Here is a 21,437-nt window from a genome sequence, read left to right as displayed (position 1 = left end):
ATGAAGTAGAAGGTGCCTCCAGAAATCCCTTCAGGTGCATCGTAGACCACATCCAACGCAAAAAGAACCAACCGATTTGCTCCATTTGCCTGAGCTGGAACAAGCGTATATTATTCAAATTGCGACCCTGTACCGCAGGATCGTTACAGTAAGACGATTCTCTGTTAGGTATACAAATAGTCCCTAGTCTATCACCAATAGAACCCGAGGTATCAGGCACGGAAAAATCTCGTTTTTATACGCGGCAGTGCATCCTGTCGCATGCGTACCGATTATGCATTTGTCCGAAGAACAGTACCATTGGAATGTTTAACATATCAGCACAAAAAAGAAATATTATGTATTGCATTCATGCCAAATTAAAGCAATGCGATTGTGTTTTCCGTTTAAAAGGTCAAATATTGCCTTTATAGTTTTATACTCAAAACTTGATCCAGTCTTGTGTTTTTCGTATAGATGTATACTCAATCTTCCACAACGTATCTCAATCCACTGCTAGATATAGACCTCCTTCATATGTTTCATCTTTGCTTTTGAACCACACGGTACCATCGTGTTCCAGCTACCAGCCTTTCTGGATCCTCCAACGCCTCTCTTACTGTACATTGCTCCCCTGCGATCAATTCTGAGGATCCACCTGCTGTGATCTTGTCGAGCTACGTGTCCGACCCATTTCCACTTGAGTCTTAAAATTCTCTCGAGGTAGTCTGTTCCTTTGTTCTCCTTCTAATGTCCTCTGATCGAATCGCATGCCTGAGGCTGATGTCTAGAATCTGTCGCTCAATGGCTCCTTGTGTATTTGCCTCAGAGTCATGGTGTCCACAGCGTAGGTTGTAGCCTTAGCCGTCGGGTCATTTGGGGCATCCTTGTTGGTCAGTATAAATCTCAGTTTCTGGAATGCTACCCACCTCAGTCCTATTCTGCAAGGAATTTCAGGATTTGGTCGTTTTTTCCTAGCTTAATTTTGTGGCCAAGCTAGATGTATTCATCAACTGTTTTACAGACTGCCTTCCGACTGTAAGTGGTTGCTTCTGTGAGATTACTATTTTTGTTTTATTGATGTTCATTTCGAAGTCAGTCTTTGCAGAGGCAGGTTTTGAGTCTTGGGTCATTTTAGTTCTTTCAGACCTTCACTTATGAGCACGGCACCCTCAGCGAAGCGCAGATGGTTCAGATGTGAGCCACTCATTTCTGTCCCTCTGTTATTACAGTCCAGTGATTTGAATACATTTTTTAATATAAGTGTGAACAGTTCTGGAGAGACGATGTCGACATGGTGAACTCCTTTTCCGGTTGGAATCTTACTGGTGACAAGGTCTTCATCCACTTTATAATTGTTGCCTATTCACAGATGTATTTCAGAAGCTTTATGTACATTGAATTTATCCTACCATTTTCAAGGGCCTCTATCATTGCCTAAATCTCCACGGACTTGAAAATTTTTCGATAATCTATAAAGGCCAGATGAATCCTGATGTTGTACAGGGTGATGTCTATATGCAGTCTGAAGCGACGAATGAAAATTTCTATCAAGTCTGCGATTCGATCACGGTTCTCCTGCTAACTAGGGCAGATGCGCTAACCATTACGCTACCCCAGCGCAGTGGCTATGCACAACTAACGAACTGCTCTAGCACGCCTCCCTGACAGAACTAAATTCCCATATACGCCTCAGCCCACTTGATATCTCCCCTAAACCTGAACAGCATTTCAGAACCTCTCCAACAGTGTAGAAGTAGCAATAGAACCTCAGTGTCGAACGGAACGGAGGATTCTCCCGCAAACCAAGGCACGAGTGCCTTAATCAAATGAAATTATATAGATTCAGAAACCTCAAATATCTATGAGTTGTACGAAAACTGAAGCAATGAATGGAAAATTTGTACCAAAGCCAGGATTCGGACCCGGGTCTTTTGCTCACTAGTCAATGCGCTATCCACTACGCCACCCAGGCACAGTGGCTTTGCAGAAATGCACCGACTACCCCAGCACGTCTCCCTTCTCAACCACAATTCCCATTCACAAATCTGTCAGCGGGCAGGAACCCGCGTTCGAATCCTGGGCTTGGCACAACTGAGTACCCCGTAACAGTCGTTTTCTCAAGAAGACGACGGGTAGTCAGGACGTGACCCATAGACAAAAAGTCTTTCCGAAATCCAGCTTGCTCAACGGAGGTTGATTTATGCTCATTTCTCTTGTGAGGCGGTTTGTTACAATTTTAGTTGCGAGTTTGTAAAGATGTGATAAACTGACCACGTGGTTTTTCTTATCGCCCTTTTTGGAGACCGGTACCACTTCAGCATTTTTCCATTTTTCTGGTATTATTCGAGAGTTAGTTGATTTGTGAATAGTATCCTCATCTTCCAGCAGGTTGTTTCCTCCTAGTTACAGTATTTCAATTGTTACCATATCTTCCACAGCAGTTTATTTTTTATTTTTAGTTTTTTAAGTGCATTTTATACTTCAATAGTGATTACTTCAAGTGCATCTCGAGAAGACAATTCGCCGTCTTTGGCTTTCATAGGAAGATAATCTGTTTTTGAGAGGTTGAATTATTTAACTCTTACATGCGTAACAAGTTAAAATTTCTAATAGAGATGAGTTTGTCCCGCGTTACATTCTCCGGCACGTGTGAGAAAATTGGCTAAGTGCTTCCCTTGAAAGTTTTGCATCACTTAGGTTCCGAGAGTTCCGGATCCTGTACAGAAAATTGGAATAGAGATCAACATAATCATCATTTCCGCCCTTTTTATTGCTCATGAAAACCACACATTGCATGTTGTACCACCAAACAGCGAGACCTTCAGAGGTAGTGGTCCAGATTGCTGTACACACCTGTACCTCTAATACCCAGTAGCACGTCCTCTTGCAATGATGCATGGCTGTATTCGTCATGGCATACTAACCACAAACTTCATCAAGGCACTGTTTGTCCAGATTGTCCCACTCCTCAACGGGACTCGGCGTAGATCCGTCAGAATGGTTGGTGGGTCACGTCGTCCATAAACAGCCCTTATCTATCTATCTATCTATCCCAGGCGTGTTCGATAGGGCTCATGTCCGAAGAACATGCTGGCCACTCTAGTCGAGCGATGTTGTTATCCTGAAGGAAGTCATTCACAATATGTGCACGATTCGTCCATGAAGACGAATGCCTCACCAATATGCTGCCGATATGGTTGCACAATCGGTCGGAGGATGGCATTCACGTATCGTATAGCTCTTACGGCGCCTTCCATGACCACCAGCGGCGTTCGTCGGCCCCACATAATACCACCCAAAACATCAGGGAACATCCATCTTGCTGCAGTCGCTGGACGGTGTGTCTAAGGCGTTCAGCCTGACCGGGTTGCCCCCAAACACGTCTCCGACGATAGTCTGGTTGAAGGCCGATGGCTGCAAAGATGGACCTCGCCATGGGCGTCGGGAATGAAGTTGCTTATCATGCAGCCTATTGCGCACAGTTTTAGTCGTAACACGACGTCCTGTGGCTGCTCGAAAAGCATTATTAAATATGGTGGCGTTGCTGTCAGAGACATAATCCACTGCAGTAGTAGCCCTGGGGGGCCTGAGCGACGCATGTCATCGACAGTTCTTCTCTCTCTCTCTCTCTCTCTCTCTCTCTCTCTCTCTCTCTCTGTATCTCCTCCATGTCCGAACAACATCGCTTTGGTTCAGTTCGAGACGCCTATACGCTTCCTTTATTGAGAGCCCTTCCTGGCACAAAGTAACAATGCGGACGCGATCGAACCGCAGTATTGACCGTCTAGGCCTGGTTCAACTACAGATAACACGAGCTGAGTACTTCCTTCCTGGTGATATGACTGGAACGGATCGGCTGTCGGACCTCCTCCGTCCAATAGGCGCTGCTCATGCATGGTTGTGTACATCTTTGGGGGGGGGGGGGGGGGGGGAAGGATTATTGACATCTCTGAACAGTCAAAAGGATTGTGTCTGTGATACAATATCTACAGTCAACGTCTGTCTTCAGGAGTTCTGGTAACCCGGGTGATGCAAAACTTTTTTTGATGTGTGTATTAAGATAGCTAGTTTCTGTGTCTCACCAGACTGGACAACAACAAAAGCAAGTTATATTAGATACGATTTGAACGCGTGAAGATATTAACGATCGTCTTGAAGGATGAATGGAAAGATCGTTCAGTTCCACATTACCAACACTACTTACTTTTTCTATCTACAACCCTGGGCTTATTTTTTTAGTACGATGAAGGTAGAAGTATATAAAGTGTCCCTGAGCAGAAGTGAAAACTCTGTGAGTTAATTTTTAGTGCTCAATAGATCAGAAGACGTAGAAACTACTTCATGCGATATAACCCTTTAAAACAGACATTTGAAATGCTTTTAACGGACAATCTAACAAGGGACCTCACGTACTCGTCATCAACGATTTCGTCAAAATTTATGGCACATGCAGGGCGTGACCAGAAATGAAAGTTACAGAAGTGCGAGCTCCTGATAGCCAAGCATGTAGGAAAAAAAAAATAGCATTTTTGGCCCGGGTCTGGAGAGTCATGAGCCATTTATGTTAAGATGGCTTCCAGGCAACGGCTGGCTCAGCGGAAAAAGTGCAGAGCGATAATCCGACTGTCGTGGGTGTCGATCCACGATGCTGATACTTTCGTGCTTTCAGGATACTCTGCAAATAAACCGAAATAATGCTTCTACCGATGTTCCAGTCACGTCATTAACTTCACTTTTAGTATCACACATTTTCGGTTGATTATGTTTTTTTTTCACAATATTCTCACTCTGTTCCCGCAATTTTCTTGAAAAATTCTTATTACTCAATCAAGAGCTAGCACACTAACGACCTCTGTAGCCTTAGTCCCTAACGATCGACAGGCCGACTTTACCAGCACCGGGAACCTATTGTTCGCCTGCAGCTGCCGAGGGCTCGAAGATCAAAATGAAACTCTGAAGGCGAAGTCCTTTACGCTTTCATTGCAATCCCGGCTTGGAAAGTTATTTGCAGAGTCCTCGTGGCTGCTGTAAATGCAGTCCTTCCTTGTCTGTAAGAATATACTGAACTTCCCGCGTCACAAGAAGATATAAATTTGTATGTAGAAGAAGGGATTTTAACCGTTTGAGATGCGTTGTTTATGAAGGACACTGATAATTAAGTGGACAGATAAGAAACGAGATTGTTCTCCACGGAAGCTGCGAAGAAAGGAATATGTGGAAAGGACTAATTAGAAAAAGGGGTGGCTTGACAGGACATGGGGTTAATGCATGAAGTATAACAGGACATGGGGTTAAGGCAACAGTATTGGGTTGTTATAATTAAAGTGTAACTACTCACTGAGGTCCAATGCGGACTGTAATTATGGTATGGCAGCAAAACGTAATTATGCTGATGTATTAAAGCGCAGCCGATTTACGCTGGGAAAGAATTAGTTCCAGCTTTGGTCACAAGGTGCAAATCTGGCACTGCACTGCATCTCGCCGACATCTGCGGTCCTCATATTGAACAAATGGTGTAAGCGACAGTTAATAATATAATCAACATTATGTCTTTCTCACTTGTTTCACCTTTTCTGCCCACGTCCCGTTCCTAATCCATTACATAGGGAAACATTTCTGTAAGTCTTTCTTGCATTCACAGCGCCAAATTTGCACTTGGTGACCAACATTGGAACTAATTTGCTTCGGTTCCACATTAACACATTAGAATAACTACCACGTTTCGCTGCCAGACGATAATTACAGTCTACACTCGATCTCCATAAGTAGCTGCACTTAAATTACAACCATCCAGTAGCGACTTCTAGAGTGCTTTAAGTAGCCGTAGAGGAGAAAAACTGCGCGGGAACTTATAGAGTGGAATACGTACGACAAACGGAGAGGAAACAGTGGCGAGCCGCCTCTTATCAACCACCAGACTAACGATTCCTTTTAACGATTAGTCCTTTTTCCAAACTCTTGCTTAGCTATTGTGTTGCTTACATGTTCGATAGAGAATTACGTCGATTACTATCCAATGTAAACGCTACGTATAATTATTTTGTTTACCTGTATGACTGCATATTTACCATTACAGAATATTAAATAGCGCAATGGTTTAAATACATTGAAAATTAATGAGTTATTAAATGAAGCACAAATGCACCAACACAGTAAACTTGTTTTTGTAGCGTGCTGCACAAGCTACCAACGTCTTAAACATTCGCTCTGTGGAAGAGGGATTGGTCTAGAAGAATTTATTTTGGATTTTCGTTGCTGAGTGTCATACTAACAGATTTTCTGAACCGCTGACAGTTTTAGTGCTGAGCAACGAAAGTCAGTTCAACAGCCACAAATAATAATCTTACTCTAGTGGTCAGGAAGTCTGAGTCTTAGGCGATGGTCTCTGTTTCGATTCTCTGTTCTGTCACAGATTTTTCCTTGGTAGTAGTACTATCTCGGGGTGCACCCATCCTCGTGATGCCGAAAGAGTAGATAATTCAATGAGAAGTAGCGACTCCAAGACCTGAAAAGTTGACAATGCCCGGGACAGTGGGGTGATGATGCTATGCCACTCCATACAGCCACATTGCGGAGGACGACACGGTGGCCGGTCGACACCGTATGGTGTTCAGGGGCTGATCACAGAGTTCTGTTTTTTGTAAGGTCTTAACTGACAATTTTATTTCCGAGCGCAGAGAACATCCAAGGTACACAGATTCACTTATTTGCACCTCAAATAATTCTGAAACCATTTAACAACCCATAATTCTGTCACCTCGTAGATGCATTAAAAGGAAGTTTCCTCTAAACGACGTACTATATTAATTCAATATCGCTTTTTCTACCGTAATAGCACTGTAGTAATTTTTATTTGCTAGTATCGTATATCCGAAGAGAGAAAGTGAACTACATTTCTCCCTCTGAAGAAATATTTTGAAGATTTGTATGATTTGGACATCAAGGAAATTTGTCTTACTTTTGAGGTGAACAGATTACAAGGGGAACCTCCATACTGTAGATCACGGAATCTGAGGCGCTTCAAATATGTTGTAGAGGCACTTACCCTGAGCACGTGGGTATCCGGTTTTTCAGCGACGGGCCTTGGTCTCTGAGAAAATCGATTTTGAAGTTCATTGGGCGCTTTGTATACCCGTAACATTACACATATTCCGAGAAATTCATCGTAGCGCAGCGGTAAAGGTACACGACTACTGCGCTAGAGGTACCGTGTTCGAATACTGCTCCCACATGTCTTTTATGTATGCAAGAACCGTCCGGAAAATTTGATCCTAACGTTCAAAAACGAGTAGATGAATTAACTGAGAAATACAGAAATGTAGTCGTGTCCTGCACGAAATCCGGGAAGTTCACGAAACTGGTGAACGAAGAATTTTTGCGTTCTGTAATTCTTCCGTACGTGGGACAGAAAAAATGTTTCTACATTATCGATTCGTGGGGAGGGCAAACCGATTAAACTTTTTACCATCACCTATTCACTGATGAAAGGAAAGCGAGCACCTGCACCCTAAAAGTGGTTCCACCAAAGTGCACTCCTTATTGACAGCCCTGCGATATTTATTTTTACCGACAGCTGAAAATCTTCACGAAAATTATTCAGAATGCTCCCGACTGGATGAAAGTCAATAGAGAGATCGCTTCTAGGTAAGATTCGATAAAATTACATTCGCTAATCCTACATCAACTCAGCGCACCTAATTTTGAAATCATGATTAGCTACGCATGGTTCTCATCGAAATTAGCGGATGAAAGAGAAATCTTTTTGAATGCAGAAGAATTATGTTTCCCGGTATCGCTAATGAAGAAACCGTGCACCTGCAAGACGGCTGCTTTCATAAAATGCACGTGGTGCTGCAAAAATTTGTGCTTCGGTTGTTTCTGTGATAAGTATCACTCACAATATTGTTCTGGCACATCAAGCAATGTGAACGATGAAAAATAAGATTTTGTAATATAGCATGACAGAAAAAATTAATAACTGAATATATCTTTATAATTTCACACAACTTACACTGTTTGTGGATATTCTTTGAAATAAAATTGAAAAATTCGGTCGATTTTGAAAAAAAAGTTCACGAGTAGTATTCGAACACGGTACGTCCAGCACGGTAGCCGTGACCCTTTACCGCTGCGCTACGCTGACTTGCTCGGAATATGTGTAATGTTACGGGTATACAAAGCACGCAATGACCTTCAAAATCGATTTTCTCTAAAAGCAAGGCCCGTCGCTAAAAAACCGGATAGCCAGGTACTCAGGGTAAGTGCCTCTACAACATATTTGAAGCACATCAAAATCCGTGATTTACAGTATGGAGGGTCCCCTTGTATGCTGAACCAGCAGATAATCTCGTAGACAGGGCATCGACAGCTGTGAGTAATCTTATTGGGTATGCCAAAGAAGAATCAGTAGAAGCGTCTTAACGGAAAAACACAAACAACAGACCCTCTTAGGTTCCAATTCCTCTGCGTCATTATTCTCGGGACTAACGACAAAGTGTGAACAAGCAGCATTGCATCAGCCGCGGTCTCTCTTACGGGCTACAATGAGCCTCTGGCTTGCTAAGTGGCGATGACACGTTCAACTTAAGCGATAGAGCTGGGGGATTTCTCGTTGTTCACAGAAACGATGACTTTACAGAAGCGGCCCGCTGGTCAGCTTGTGAAAGAAAGTCCTCTAGATTATAAGGGTAATGCACCACCAAACACCTTGAAGAAAGCAAGAGGGTAAGTAAGTCTGAACCATTCAAAAGAGAGAAGACAGATTAAGCGATGAAAAGATCCGATCACAGTCAACGCTTCTACGAGGACAGATTACAGTGCTCTGATTTCATATGCAGAGATGGCGACAAATATGATCCTCGAATCTTTATGAAGTGTAAACGTCAATCTAGAAATCAGTCTCCTACAAAGTTACAGAAATTAGCAAATATACAACTTTAATTTGACGCATTGTGAAACTCCAACAACTGAAGGGCGCAATGCTGCTACAATCACGCTTTAATGAAGAAAATGAACCAAAGACAATTCCAGTAAATGAAACATAAAAGTAAAAACATCAGACAGAACGGAGTGATAGGAGCCTACATTAACAGGATGGAACCTAACTTAATGAACAGTATTTGCCACTGTTACAAGAAGGCGTTATCTGACTTTTCCCAATGAGTACTTCCTGTTTGGAGTACAGCGGTGACTTGGCACGTGAAAGAAGCAGCTAACGCAGTCTGCAAGAATTCAGTTCCTACTGTCGTATCGGGTGAACGACCACGGAGATGGTGTAACGCGTTATTCCGTTTTTGTATGTTATCTCAGCTGAGGAGATGCGTATACGTCGCAACATCTGGCGACATATGTAGCAGTAAGTGAATTTACTCTTTCCAACGTGTTCCTTGAACTGTATACCAATAGCACAATGTTGAAAATTATACTCCAGTTTTCACTGTCTGTTAATTCAACTGATATATTGCCAATTAAAGATACTTTAAATTTTGTCGGTCCATTACCCATGACGTTCGTCCAGTAACCAGTCACAGACTGCCCCAATAGCCGTTCTAAATGCTGTTCAATATATTCAGCGTCTATTTACAGATACTCCATCGCATATGCAATTTTCAGTTCGCTTGACCTCCTCACCAGATATCAATTTTGACGAATAATATTGTTATTGCTTTGCAGAATTCACCTTTCCTTTGTAACATTGTAACAAACTTGTGCACTGAATATTAATGATGATTATTCCTTCACCGTGGTTGGTTACCACCAAGGCAGAAATTAAGCATGGAGAGAGAGCTATGTGTCGTATGGATGTTAACTGATTCCCACTTGCACTCCCCAAACCGACTCACGTTGTAAGGCAGAAGGTCGTCCCGGCAGCACTATCGTTTCGCCGATTTTCAGTTCTGCTCGCGAAGATGAGGAGGATGACCATCGATCACACCACTTCAGATCTCCAGTTTCTCCGAAATTCTAGTAATAGTCATTTCGCGTCACGTATGTTGGCTGGCTGTTTCCGGAGTGCGAATGTAAATACGCTTTCCCCAACGTGACGGGAGTGCTAACGAGCTCTCGGGCGCATTGTGTGCGGAAATTCCCTTGGCTGAATTATAGTGGCTAGGTGAGACGCGTTCCTTGCTTGTAGAGACTGTTCAGTAACACATCAGAATAAGCTATAAGAAATATAATCATGTTCATGACACTAAAGACAAATCTACATGAACTTAAATAACAACGAGTATTTCGGGAAATATTTTTCAACTTAATACACAGGTATCGCTTTTAGTCGAAAACTGATATTTTGAGGCCGTAGCTGTGTACAAATATAGGTCGTTTCTTGCAAGGAAGAAAACAGCAACGCGTCTACTGATAATGGTATTACAACGTACAAAGCATTATCTACAATTTATATTTAATAAACATTAACTAAACATAAAGTACATAAATAAAGAAGTCAGTTTGTTACAAAATGTTATTTAGATCATATTACGTAAATGGTACGGAAACGGTGCTATTTATTAAATAAATAGCATTACCAATAGTGGTTCATTCCTGATTTCTTCCTTGCAAGAACCAACAATATTTCGTATGTTTTAGGGTCGCTGGAAACAACAGATACTACTAAAAGATTTCCAAGAAATGTTGAGTTCAAAATGTTTGTAGTTAAGTACCATAGTGTTTTGAATTGAGTGTAAAAATTTTGTGAACGGAAACTCATTGATTCGAATCTCGCTAGTAGTTACTTTTTTTAACTTTATTTCAATTCTGAGTTTGTTGTAAAATGGGAATGTTAAAAAACTGATTCGTATCTATTAATTAGAATAACATCTTTTATTTTTAATTACTAGTCACATGAAAATAAATTAAAATTTGGTGCAGACATGCGAAAATCCTATTCTTGAAAGCAAAAAGCTGTCCATCGATACTGTTCAATCTGAGGAAATAAAGTGCTTTTTCCTATATCAATGTTTGCAATTTCTGTAACCAACATTTAATTCTCTGTGTGTACTCAATTGTCATACGATCAGTAATTTTAAAAAGACGTTGTTGTTGTTTGAAACTTTATTTTCAATATTTGTTAAATAATATTTCCATTTAATAACAAGTACAGAATATTAATAAAACAGTAGTTACTAGCAAGATTGGAACCAGCGACTTCACAATTACAATACTTTTACGCTGAGGTAAAAAGTCATGGGACACCGACATCCACTTGTATAGATGGCGGTGGTATCTCGTGCACAAGGTATAAAATGGCAGTGCACTGGCGCAGCTGTTATTTGCACTCAGCTGATTAAAAAAAAATGGCTCTGAGCACTATGGGACTTAACATCTGAGGTCATCAGTCCCCTAGAACTTAGAACTACTTAAACCTGACTAACCTAAGGACATCACACACATCCATGCCCGAGGCAGGATTCGAACCTGCGACCGTAGCGGTCACGCGGTTCCAGACTGAAGCGCCTAGAACCGCACGGCCACAAAGCCCGGCCAGCTGATTCATATGAAAGGGTTTCCGACGTGGACGCAGGACAGGAATTAACAGACTTTGAACTCTGAATGTTAGTTGGAGCTAGACGCATCAGACATTCCAGTTCGGAAATCATTACGAAATTCAGTATTCCGAGAACCACATTGCCAGGGGTGTGCCGAGAATGCCACATTTCAGGCATTACCTTCCAATCTACGCGGTGACCAACGGTCTTCACTTAACGACCGTGAGCAAAGGCGTTTGCGTAGAGATCTCAGTGCTAACAGGTAAGCGACACTGCCCGAAATAACCACAGAAATCAGCGTACGGCGTACGACGAACGTATCCGTTACAACAGTGCGGTGAAATCTGCCGTTAATGGGCTACGGCAGCACACGACGAAAGCGACTGCCTTTGCTTACAGCACAACATCGCTTGCAGCGCCTCTCCTAAGCTCGTGACCATACCGGTTGACTCTAGCCGACAGGAGATGGACAGCTAAGTCCGCATTTCAGTTGGTAAAAGCTGATGGTAGGGTTCGAGTGTGGTGCAGACCTCAAGAAGCAATGGCTCTAAGTTGTCGAAAAGGCAGTGTGCAAGCTAGTGGTGGCTCTATGTTTTGATGGAATATACTGGGTCCTGTGGTCCGTGTGAACTGTAAATGGTTATGTTCGGCTACTTAGAGACCATCTGTAGTTACTCATGCACTTCATGTTCCAAGACAACTCTGTAATTTTTATAAATGACAGTGCGCCTTGTCACCGGGCCACAATTGTACGTGATTGGTTTGAAGGACATTCTGGACAAAACGAGTGAACATTTATATGACATAATCGAGAGGTCAGTTAGTGCACAAAATTCTGCGCTTGCAATACTTTCGCAGTTATGGACGGCTATAGGGGCAGCATGGCGCAGTATTTCTGCAGGGGACTTCCAACGATTTGTTGACTCCTTGCCACGTCGAGTTGCTGCCCTATGCCGGGCAAAAAGAGGTCCGACGGGATATTAGCAGGTATCGCAGAACTTGTCACCTTGTGTAAGCTGCGCACGCAGCTACTGGCGACACATAATTCGCAATAAATATTTTTAAAAAAAATGAATTGTTTCATGCTGCTTCAGGACATTGTTATCCAGGTACTTACCTTTGTAAGAGGTCCATGATTAAGGAATTTGTTGCTAGCGCACTCGAGCAGATGTAATTTCGATGGATTGTTCACGCGCTGCCTGCGATATGTAAGCAATAAGAGAATCTCAGACCAGAGCGCAGTGTTGTCAGCTCTAGGAACTGTGTAGTAGTAGGAGTAAGTAGTAGCTAGCAGTCGTGTGTATGAACTCGGCTGGACCAGTCGTGAGGAGCGATGGCGGAGCCTGAGCGTCGTAGTATAAGGTAAAAGCAGCCTCGCGCATATGTACTATTGTAATATCAAGTCCCATGTGCATGTTTTTAAAAAAATCTCTTAATAATAATCTTTCTTATAAAAATTAACTTTTGACAACCATTCATCTCAATTTAAAGAATTTACTAATTTCTCCAATCCGTGGTCATCCCGATTATTGTAATGAAAAGTCAGTTGTTTCTTTTTATACATGACAAATCTATCGGCCAGCATTGCACTGGGCTGTGCCAGAAAAATTTCTTATAGGAGCAGATATATACGCGTTATCCGACGACCTTATTGAGGTAAGAATTTTCAATTTATTCAGTATGATCTTTCAGGGCCATGACGCAGCACTGCTGACGTCCAAATTCACCAGTTTAGATTCACAGTCAGTTAATTATTGAAAGGTTATGAGTAAGCCACAATTTTATTGAGAGATTGGTCACGTTATTGTGAGGTTACGGAATGATAAACTGTTGGGAGGTTACACTAGTGTATAAAAAGAAACAACTGATTTTTCATTACAATAATCGGGATGACCATGGATTGGAGAAATTAGTAAATTCTTTAAATTGAGATGAATGATTGTCAAAAGTTAATTTTTATAAGGGAGATTATTATTAACAGATTTTTTTAAAAACATGTACATGGGACTTGATATTACAATAGTACATATGCGCGAGGCTGCTTTTACCTTATACTACAACGCTCAGGCTCTGCCATCGCTCCACACGACCGGCCCAGCCAATTCCACACACACGACTGCTAGCTACTACTTGCTCCTACTACTACACAGTTCCTAGAGCTGACAACACTGCTCTCTGGTCTGAGATTCTCTTATAGCTTACATATCGCAGGCAGCGCGTGAGCAATCCATCGAAATTACATCTGCTCGAGTGCGCTAGCAACAAAATTCCTTAATCATGGACCTCTTACACCTTTAAATCCTATAAATATGAAGCTACTCCAAAGGACGCAGTCCGCAGTAAGATATTGAGATACCAACATAGCCAATAAAAAGAGGATACTTCATTATTTGCACAGTGTGTCAAGCATGGTGTTAAAACTAGGTCTACCAGTTCCGTGTTGTTGCGGTACTCACTCAGTGGCGTAGAGCATGGAGCCGGTGAGGTCGTAGGCGGCGGCGATGGCCAGCGGCGTCACGACGGCCACCACCAGCGCGGCCAGCAGGCCGAAGGGGGCGGCGCGGGGACACAGCCACACGGCGGTCAGCAGCAGCAGACCCACCAGGAAGAGCTGCATGTCCACCGCCAGGTACCACGTCTGGTTCATGCACTGCCACACACACACGGCGCACCGCGTCTTACCGTCAGGGCGTACACGAAGCACCGTCATCTACGAGGGGCGCTCGATAAGTAGTGCAGCACATTTCTTATTCTCGGCCGATTTCGGTTGAAAGAATGCGGAATTTGTTATGGTACGTCGTTGAATATTAAGCTTCAGCCTCTATAAATTGATGAAGTTGCCATAGATAGCGGCGCTATAGTAGCCTTCAAAAGGCGTCTGTAATGGAGTTGCGTTCAAGCAGAGATCTGTCACTGAATATCTTTTGATGAAAAACCAGACCACCGCAGTTACTCATAGGCACTTGCAGAATGTTAACAGAGGCCTGGCAGTGAACGAAAGCACGATAAGCCGGTGGGTGAGGCGTATGTCATTATCGCAATGAAGTCGCGTAAACCATTCCGATCTCCTGCGTGCCGGTCGTCCGCACACAGTTGTCATTCATGCAACATTGAAGCGTGTGGACAGTCTCATTCGAGGTGATAGACGGATCGCAGTCAAACACGTCGCTGTACGACTGGACGTCTCTTGGTTGTGCTGACACACTCGTTCAGCAGTTGGGGTACTGAGAAGTGTGTGCCTGCTGGGTACTTCCCCTCTGAACAAACCATGAAGCGCGTTACTGGCATGTTCGAAATAATTTTTGGTTTAACTGGAAACAAAACGGTAATCCTTGGAATGGCACCACACCACCTCATCTCCGAGGAAAAGGTTGAAAGCCGCTTCCTCAGCCGCTAAAGTCGTGGCGACGGTCTACTGGGACTCTGAAGGGGTTATTCTCTTCCGTATCCTCCCGCATGGTGCAACGATCGACTCTGAAGTGTATTACGCTGCCCTCAGGAAACAGAAGAAACGACTTTAGCGTGTTCCTCGCTAGGAAAATGCAAACAAGTCTGCACACTAGAGAGAAGGCCACAAAACCCCAGCCGGCCGCTGTGGCCGAGCGGTTCTAGGCGCTTCAATCCGGAACCGCGCTGCTGCTAATGTCGCAGGTACGATTCCAGCCTCGGGCATGTATGTGTGTGATGTCCTTAGGTTAGTTAGGTTTAAGTAGTTCGAAGTCCGGGGGACTGATGACCTCAGATGTTAAGTCCCATAGTATTTAGAGCCATTTTGAACAAAACTTCATTGGACTGTTCCTTCCTTATCCACCCTACAGCCCGGATCTCTCATTTTCAGACCTCCATCGATTTCGCCCAATGAAGGATGCGCTCTGCGGAAGGCGGTACGTGGATGAAATGGTTCAAATGGCTCTCAGCACTATGAGACTTAACTTCTGAGGTCATCAGTCCCCTAGAACTTAGAACTACTTAAACCTAACTAACCTAAGGACATCACACACATCCATGCCCGAGGCAGGATTCGAACCTGCCACCGTAGCGGTCGCGCGGTTTCAGACTGAAGCGCCTAGAACGGCTCGGCCACACCGTCCGGCGGGACGTGGATGATGAGGTTTAGATGCAGAAATACGTTGTCTCCGGCGTGGACCAGCAGAGTGGTACTATGAGGGCATAGAGGCCTTCCCAGTAATGTGACGTAAGACTGTCGCACTGAACACTGAATTTAGTTGAAAAATAGTTTTTTGTAGTCGAAAGTGTAGGAATAATATGGTGTATTTGATCCCTGAATAAAACGGACCTGCTTTCAGAAGAAATTTGTTGCACTACTTACTGAACGCTCCTCCTCAGTTAGACTTATCTAAAGAAATGAACCTGACGCGCACCAACAGCACAATCATCTGCTGATTCGGATCTACAGTCTTCACTCGCCATTTTTCTAAGTTCTGCCTTGCTGTGTAGTGGGACGCGAAATTGAAGCGTCACCCATCCACTAGTGTCAGCCCAGTCTTCAGGTGAATATAAGTTTAATTTAGTGTTTCGTTTATATATTTTGTAATATTTGTAATGTTTGTGAATTATCTAAAGTTTTGTATTTATTTTTATGTTTCATGTACGGAGAGGGCGGCACAACGAACGGAGACAGTATCTTCACTGCCGGGACCAGAGAGAAAATTGCTGGCCACTATACGTCGCGGGTCGACAGCCAAAGAGCAACAGAAGATCCTGAAACCTAGTTATTGCGTCCTGCTTCTAAAAACTGAAAAAATAAGAATTTATAATGTTTCTACAACAATGACGTCATAGTAAGTTTAATCATGTTGTAAATGTTCAGTCCTATCTTGTCAAGATTCAGGTTCACGTCTACAGGGTGTTACAAACAGGTACGGCCAAACTTTCACGAAACATTCCTCACACACAAAAAGAAAATATGTTATGTGGACATGTGTCCGGAAACGCTTACTTTCCATGTTAGAGCTCATTTTATTACTTCTCTTCAAGTCACATTAATCATGGAATGGAAACACACAGCAACAGAACGTACCAGCGTGACTTCAAACACTGTTACAGGAAATGTTCAAAATGTCCTCCGTTAGCGAGGATGCATGCATCCACCCTCCGTCGCATGGAATCCCTGATGCAGCCCTGGAGACTTGCGTATCGTATCACAGCCGTCCACAATACGAGCACGAATAGTCTCTACATCTGGTACTGGGGTTTCGTAGACAAGAGCTTTCAAATGCCCCATAAATGAAAGTGAAGAGGGTTGAGGTCAGGAGAGCGTGGAGGCCATGGAATTGGTCCGCCTCTACCAATCCATCGGTCACCGTATCTGTTGTTGAGAAGCGTACGAACACTTCGACTGAAATGTGCAGGAGCTCCATCGTGCATGAACCACATGTTGTGTCGTACTTGCAAAGGCATAAGTTCTAGCAGCACAGGTAGAATATCCCGTACGAAATCGTGATAACGTGCTCCATTGAGTGTAGGTGGAAGAACATGGGGCCCAATCAAGACATCACTAACAATGCCTGCCCAAACGTTCACAGAAAATCTGTGTTGATGACGTGATTGTACAATTGCGTGCGCATTCTCGTCAGCCCACACATGTTGATTCTGGAAATTTACAATTTGATCACGTTGGAATGAAGCCTCATCCGTAAACAGAACATTTTCACTGAAATGAGGATTGACACATAGTTGGAAGAACCATTCGCAGAAGTGTACCCGTGGAGGCCAATCAGCTGCTGATAGTGCCTGCACACGCTGTACATGGTACGGAATCGAGGAAGTACAGTACATGCTGACGAAACTAAAATGAGCTCTAACATGGAAATTAAGCGTTTCCGGACACATGTCCACATAACATCTTTTCTTTATTTGTGTGTGAGGAATGTTTCCTGAAAGTTTGGCCGTACCTTTTTGTAATACCCTGTATATGTACTATATATGAAGATAATAAACTAGTGTACAGTACAAAAGTTTAAATACGTGTTCCGACAATTTATTTATGAAGAATTATATTAAGGAAGAAGTATTACTGATTTATTTGACAAGGTTATAAATTTTTGACAACGTTCATCGCGAGTTTGAGTCTTAAAAGTTTATTCAATGTGGTTTTAATATTTATTAAAGCAGATAACTTGCATTAATATAATTTCTGAGAAGAAACAAACGACATCCAAACTGAAAAAAGTTTGCGCAAACCAATTGGACTGAGTGACAGAATTCTGCGCATACGACTCAAATGATGTTTCAATTACAGTTTCGTTCAAGAACCATTCAGAGACAACTTAAAAAAGAATTTAAATAATTTTTAAGTGTTTTGTAACTGACGTAGGTGACGAAGTCTGCACATGGTCATTGTTGTTGTTGTTGTCTTCAGTCCTGACACTGGTTTGATGCAGCTCTCCATGCTACTCTATCCTGTGCAAGCTTCTTCATCTCCCAGTACCTACTGCAACCTACATCCTTCTGAATCTGCTTGGTGTATTCATCTCTTGGTCTCCCTCTACGATTTTTACCCTCCACGCTGCCCTCCAATGCTAAATTTGTGATCCCTTGATGCCTCAGAACGTGTCCTACTAACCGGTCCCTTCTTTTTGCCAAGTTGTGCCACATACTCCTCTTCTCCCCAATTCTGTTCAATACTTCATCATTAGTTATGTGATCTAATCATCTAATCTTCAGCATTCTTCTGTAGCACCACATTTCGAAAGCTTCTATTCTCTTCTTGTCCAAACTATTTATCGTCCATGTTTCACTTCCATACATGGCTACACTCCATACAAATACTTTCAGAAACGACTTCCTGACACTTAAATCTATGCTCGATGTTAACAAATTTCTCTTCTTCAGAAACGCTTTCCTTGACATTGCCAGACTACATTTTATATCCTCTCTACTTCGACCATCATCAGTTATTTTGCTCCCCAAATAGCAAAACTCCTTTAGTACTTTAAGTATTTCATTTCCTAATCTAATTCCCTCAGCATCACCCGATTTAATTTGACTACATTCCATTATCCTCGTTTTGCTTTTGTTGATGTTCATTTTATATCCTCCTTTCAAGACACTGTCCATTCCGTTCAACTGCTCTTCCAAGTCCTTTGCTGTCTCTGACAGAATTACAATGTCATCGGCGAACCTCAAAGTTTTTGTTTCTTCTCCATGGATTTTAATACCTATTCCGAATTTTTCTTTTGTTTCGTATACTGCTTGCTCAATATACAGATTGAATAACATCGGGGAGAGGCTACTACCCTGTCTCACTCCCTTCCCAACCACTGGTCGTATATCAAAAGAAAATCATTTATACAAAACTTACGTCGTTACACTACAACTGATAGGACGTGTCTAATTACGCCCTTTCTCTGGCACTAAAGTCGATTCAAAAGCGATCAAGTAAGTTCTCTCGCTACAGAGGAAGCAAAATTGCAGAACCTCTCCACCACAAACTAACACAAATATGACGAATACGTGAACTGTTTTAATTCCTTTCCCACATCAACAACCCGACCAGACAGCTAGGAATTAAGCTGTACCACTCACCGGCTGGTCGAGGTGCAGGTAGTTGTTGAGGTAGAGCATGTTGACCCACCAGGAGTGGCGGCAGAAGTTCACCTCGGGCCCCACCACGGAGTCCCAGAGGGGCCCGGTGCCGAGGCGCTGCAGGGCAGCCGCGTAGAAGAAGACGACGAGCGCGTAGGGCGGCGTCAGGCGCACGTAGCGCAGCGCCGCGGCGCGGCACAGCTCCGCCGCCAGGCGCCGCCCCCGCTCCTGTCTCCTCTCGCGCTCCCTCAGGAACCCCATCGCCAGCAGCGCCGCCCCCAGCACGAAGAACGAGTCCGTGGACACGGTGCCGTTCATCAGCGGCATGCGGTACCACATCTCGTGCCACTGCAACACGCATCATCAGTCTCAGAGTCAAGGTGTACATCACCTGTAGCGTGACGAGGTATCAACGCTTAAAAACCTCAAAAGAGACAAGTAATTTAAGACATGTTGCCTTAAATGTCGGGAAATACGCCAAATGCGAATGACAAGTTTGACCGTGTGACGTCAGCAGGTGACGTATCTCGGTGCACTTGCAGTGGTTAAGCCAATAGGTTTTTCGCACCTGATCATCCCAAAACAAGTCAAGTATTCACCTCACTGTGGTTCACGGCCTACGTGAGCGACTGTAGCGCGTGGGACTCAAGAGTTCTAGTCTTGCGTGTGGCAGGCAGTACCTTTTTGCTTTGCTTTACGTGATTATCTGTCTACATTTACGTAACTAGAATGAAATTTTCACTCTACAGCGGAGTGTCCGCTGATATGAAACTTCCTGGCAGATTAAAACTGTGTGTCGGACCGAGACTCGAACTCGGGACCTTTGCCTTTCGCAGGCAAGTGCTCTACCGTCTGAGCTACCCAAGCACGACTCATGCCCCGTCCTCCAGGTTCGCAGGAGAGCTTCTGTGAAGTTTGGAAGGTAGGAGACGAGGTACTGGCGGATTAAAAGCTGTGAGGATGGGGCGTGAGTCGTGCTTGGGTAGCTCAGACGGTAGAGCACTTGCCCGCGAAAGGCAAAGTTCCCGAGTTCGAGTCTCGGTCCGGCACACAGTTTTAATCTGCCAGGAAGTTTCTTTTTACATTTACGCAAGATTTACTTTTCTGTATACCGGTCGCACTGTCTCCATTGCTTGATTGCGAAGTACAGTACAACAAAACTCTTGCATATTGCATCCCAAAAAAATGACTATAAGCTTCCGAATGCCTCCCTACCAGTAAATAACCTACGTTTCCTTTACTAAATAAACTCCGCAAACAAACAAAAAAAGTATGTTATTATAGTCCCTGCATGTATGCATGCATGTCTGAAGAAACTATGGGTCGTAATTCGGAATAATACAGGCACAATAATCTTGTATTCAGCCGCCGACATCACTCATTTGCCAGCCATGCTTCTGTTTTCTCAGTTAATAATCTCTTCCATGCCATCGTTCAGTCACCTTCTCGAAGCCCTCTCAAGATCAGAACTCGATTCTGAACCAACCTCCCACATTGAAGTGGAGAACTAAATAACATCTCCAGCTTTAAGACAGATAATCTCATATTTACTAAAGTAGCAATAAGACTGCCATTGTCTCTGCATGCATTCGTTACCCTTGTACACCCTTCTTTCTAACCTGGTCTTCCTCATTTCCTAGTATCTTAGCCGAGGCAGTCTGTTTAAATTTCGTAGGTTTATAAATTCTTCTAGTATCTGCCACTATCATTATTAATATCACAATTATTGACGTTATTATTCAAATGGTTCAAATGGCTCTGATCACTATGGGACTTTACATCTTAGGTCATCAGTCCCCTAGAACTTAGAACTACTTAAACCTAACTAACCTAAGGACATCACACACATCCATGCCCGAGGCAGGATTCGAACCTGCGACCGTGGCCGTCCCGCTGTTCCGGACTGAACCGCGTAGAACCGCACGGCCACCGCGGCCGACGACGTTATTATTACTCTTGTTATTTTTACTAATAGTGACAGACGCTGCAGTAGTACAAGTAATGTCATTATTAACTTTATTAATCCATAATAAGTACACTTCACTCCGCCATTTCAGATACTCAAATCTATTGGTTGTCACATCAGAATTGTTAATTTCTTAGGTAACTGTAATGTAATAGATGATACTATAAGTGTGGAACCCTGGTCCGATGATAGAGAGAACCTGATGACCCTTACCAGATCAGGTTAAATAAATGAATAAAAATGAAAGGGGTCCACTTGCTTGCAACAACGCGATTTTGTTTTATTATCCAAACATTTAAGCACGGGAACAGAGCTTCAATTCCACCATGACAGTTTTCTCAGTTATACTGTGCAGTGCCGGTTTACATCCTGTTAATTGCTTGATATTTAAATTCTACTTTATAATAAAGAATGTAGCGAATCATTGTGTTAACAAAAATTTTGAATCATATGAT

At 43.1% G+C, this 21,437-nt stretch overlaps 1 protein-coding gene across 1 annotated transcript in view; it reads right to left on the bottom strand.

Annotated features, from left to right (window-relative positions):
- The window catches only part of LOC124709006 (O-acyltransferase like protein-like), a 204,737-nt gene that overhangs the window by 22,210 nt on the left and 161,090 nt on the right, over window positions 1-21,437 (bottom strand). The window contains exons 7-8 of the mRNA XM_047240639.1: window positions 19,017-19,364; window positions 13,925-14,118 (exon numbers count right to left, since the gene is read on the bottom strand). Of these exons, the coding sequence (XP_047096595.1) occupies window positions 13,925-14,118; window positions 19,017-19,364 (542 nt within the window). The remainder of the gene's footprint in view (window positions 1-13,924; window positions 14,119-19,016; window positions 19,365-21,437) is intronic.

The sequence above is a fragment of the Schistocerca piceifrons genome, chromosome 7 (genome assembly GCF_021461385.2).
Source record: "Schistocerca piceifrons isolate TAMUIC-IGC-003096 chromosome 7, iqSchPice1.1, whole genome shotgun sequence".
Classification (NCBI taxonomy): Eukaryota; Metazoa; Arthropoda; class Insecta; order Orthoptera; family Acrididae; genus Schistocerca; species Schistocerca piceifrons.
Note: the sequence above shows the minus strand (reverse complement) of the source record. Positions and strands in the feature narration are given on the sequence as shown.